At 30.6% G+C, this 2652-nt stretch overlaps 1 protein-coding gene across 1 annotated transcript in view; it reads right to left on the bottom strand.

The window, feature by feature from the left end:
• The window catches only part of LOC117168528 (coiled-coil-helix-coiled-coil-helix domain-containing protein 7), a 2292-nt gene extending 956 nt beyond the window's left edge, over positions 1-1336 (bottom strand). Inside the window, exons 1-2 of the mRNA XM_033354262.1 lie at positions 856-1336; positions 642-740 (exon numbers count right to left, since the gene is read on the bottom strand). Of these exons, the coding sequence (XP_033210153.1) occupies positions 642-740; positions 856-924 (168 nt within the window). The 5' untranslated portion in view covers positions 925-1336. The remainder of the gene's footprint in view (positions 1-641; positions 741-855) is intronic.
• Between the last annotated feature and the right edge of the window lie 1316 nt (positions 1337-2652).

The following is a 2652-nucleotide window of genomic DNA, read 5'->3' as shown; positions in this document are numbered from 1 at the left end:
TATATATTTTCTAAGTAAAAATTTATTTCTTTATTTAAAATTAAAAGGTTGAAATTAAACATTTGTTAGTTCAAACTCTTCGATCTTAATTAAAACTTGTTTAATTAAAATTTTGAACCATTAAGACTTCCAACAGTTTTTCGAAGTATTTCTAATGTACACTACCCGTCAAGATTTTTTATGTTTTATTGCCTCAAATTAAGAATAAGACTTCAAAGACTAATTGGTATGAATTTGAGATTTTTGCTATTCCTCGAGTGCAAACAGTTTTTAAAATATTTTTTCTCATTTTTTAATATTATACTACTAGACTTTTTTGGAGAATTTTCTCACTGGATGGTGTTCGGATATTTCTGATATGCAATTAGAATAGTCGTGGGAGGTTTCTTTTTTCAAAAAACCAGTTCTATCATTATTTTTTATAATTTATGGGTTTACATTTTAATGAGATTCTTTTTGCGTAAAAGCTGAGTCAAAAATGTAAATTAAATTAGGTTCCAAAATGAGAACTGTGTAATCTAGAGATTTTTGTATATTTAAAAAAAAACTTATTACAACAAAAGTTGTTGGAATATTTTTTTAATCACCAGTGCATCTCTGTAATTAAATAATATTGGCATGATTTAAAAAATATTAATTACCCAGAATTCTCGGCAACTTTTAACATTCTCAAAATACAGGGTACATTTATCGTAATCGTAATTGTTCTCTTCAATGCATTTCTTGGATAGCTGCTCTTCCTAAAACAGCAAAATAAACATTTATTAAAAAACTTTAACTACTTACATACATATTTGATTATAAAGTGTCAAAGTATATACCGCAGAAAGAACAGAATTATCAAAATATACATACCGATAAACAAGGATTATTTCTCTCCATATACTCTCGATTTTTTCGAGAGATTTCTTTAAGGTCTCTCATAATTTTATTTTTATTTCAACGTATTTGAGTAAATGCATATAACTGAATTGGTAAGATTTTCTTTTAAATACTTCAAAGCATCACATATTTTGCGTACAGGTTATGTCACTCGATCTCAAATTAAAAAGTATTGGGCACACCGCGTCCACGATGCAAAACTAAACGATTAATCAAAACAACGCAATTAACTGCTTGAGGAATTATGAATGCAAGCAACTTCAGTACTTTGAAGTATCTTTCAGGAAAAACAATTTATTTCTAGTTTTTTGCAATTTAAATTTGTCACCCTCAATATAGGGTCCACAATGCCTATTCTTTTTTTAGGCTATCTACTTGACAGACAGAGCGATACGAATATAAATGAATAAGGATAGATGGACTGGATGGACTGAGACAGAAAAAAGACACAGAGTGGGACAGATAGATGAAATTTTTGTTGTGTCAGATTTTTTGACAGATGAACACACGTGACTGTCGTTTATTTGGCGGCTCTTTTCAAATCTATTCAATCCAATGATCGCATAGTTTTTTGTAAATTATCGAATTGAGCCATTTCAGGCGTCTTCGTTTTTTTTTTCTCCAAAATACAATGAAGCCTCTCCAATTTCCGAGGCTTTAAAAAGTAAGGATTCTTCCATTTCAAGCATGATCTGATCATGCGTTTCAAGTTTAATGAGGCCCTCACCTCTACCGAAACATCAGATTATTTTTGTCAAGCGACATTCATTGGCTGCCCCAACCTCGGCCTTGTATCGTTGCGCCCCCTGTAAGCAACTTTTTCGACTGTACATGAGCCAAAAGGCGCGGGTCTACTTGACATCAATAAATAATATAAATAATGATGCAGATAAATACACCCGAGACTGAGTTGAATAACTCGTAGTGTGGTAATTCCTATAGAACTGCTGGCTTATGCGATTTCTCACCTCAAGGGGCTACAGGCGGTTAATTGCGACTCTTGCTAGAAAAACACCAGCAGCGTAGCGGAAAGGTGCACTGCGCGGGGACTCATATGTAGAAAATTGCACAATATTATGCATTTCAATTGGAAACGTTTCAGACGGCCGCGACTTGTGTAGTTCCAATGTTCGCCTAATTCGTGTTAGTGGTTTTCAAGTGATTTTGTTGAAGTAAAGCAATTTGCGAACGAAAAATCATAACAATAGCATGAAAAAACAACTCAAATATTTAGCGGTATAGTGAGTTTTGCAAAATGACATTGTGGACGCAGTCATGCTGGCATGTAAATTGGAAAGCCCGCCGCGCCGGGCTTGAAAGACATTATCCTTTCCAAAAATGAAATACAATTAGAAAAAAATACATCAGCGTTTGATTTAATAATATAAAAATAAATATAAACGTCTTATTGAATAATATTTATATATTTCACACAATTGATATAATGTATAATGATAAAATGTTTAGATGATATTGTTCAAATTTCTTTAATAAATATTTATTGAAATAAGCTATAGCTATAATATGACTATGTTATCTGTTAATACTAAATGATTAATAGGTAGTTTCAAAATTAATAAGAAAAATTAATATAATGCTTGAAAAGTGGAAGAATTAAGCAATTACTATATTTTATTGCAAGTTTTATAATAATTATCGGAAATAAAAATATTTTTATATAAAAATATAGCATATTTCATTATTTCTTGAATGAAATAATAAGAATAAGAAAAATTTAAATGGATAATTGTCAAATTCTACAACTCAAAT

Source organism: Belonocnema kinseyi, chromosome 1, assembly GCF_010883055.1.
Source record: "Belonocnema kinseyi isolate 2016_QV_RU_SX_M_011 chromosome 1, B_treatae_v1, whole genome shotgun sequence".
Classification (NCBI taxonomy): domain Eukaryota; kingdom Metazoa; phylum Arthropoda; class Insecta; order Hymenoptera; family Cynipidae; genus Belonocnema; species Belonocnema kinseyi.
This window is presented reverse-complemented; position numbering and strand designations above follow the sequence as displayed.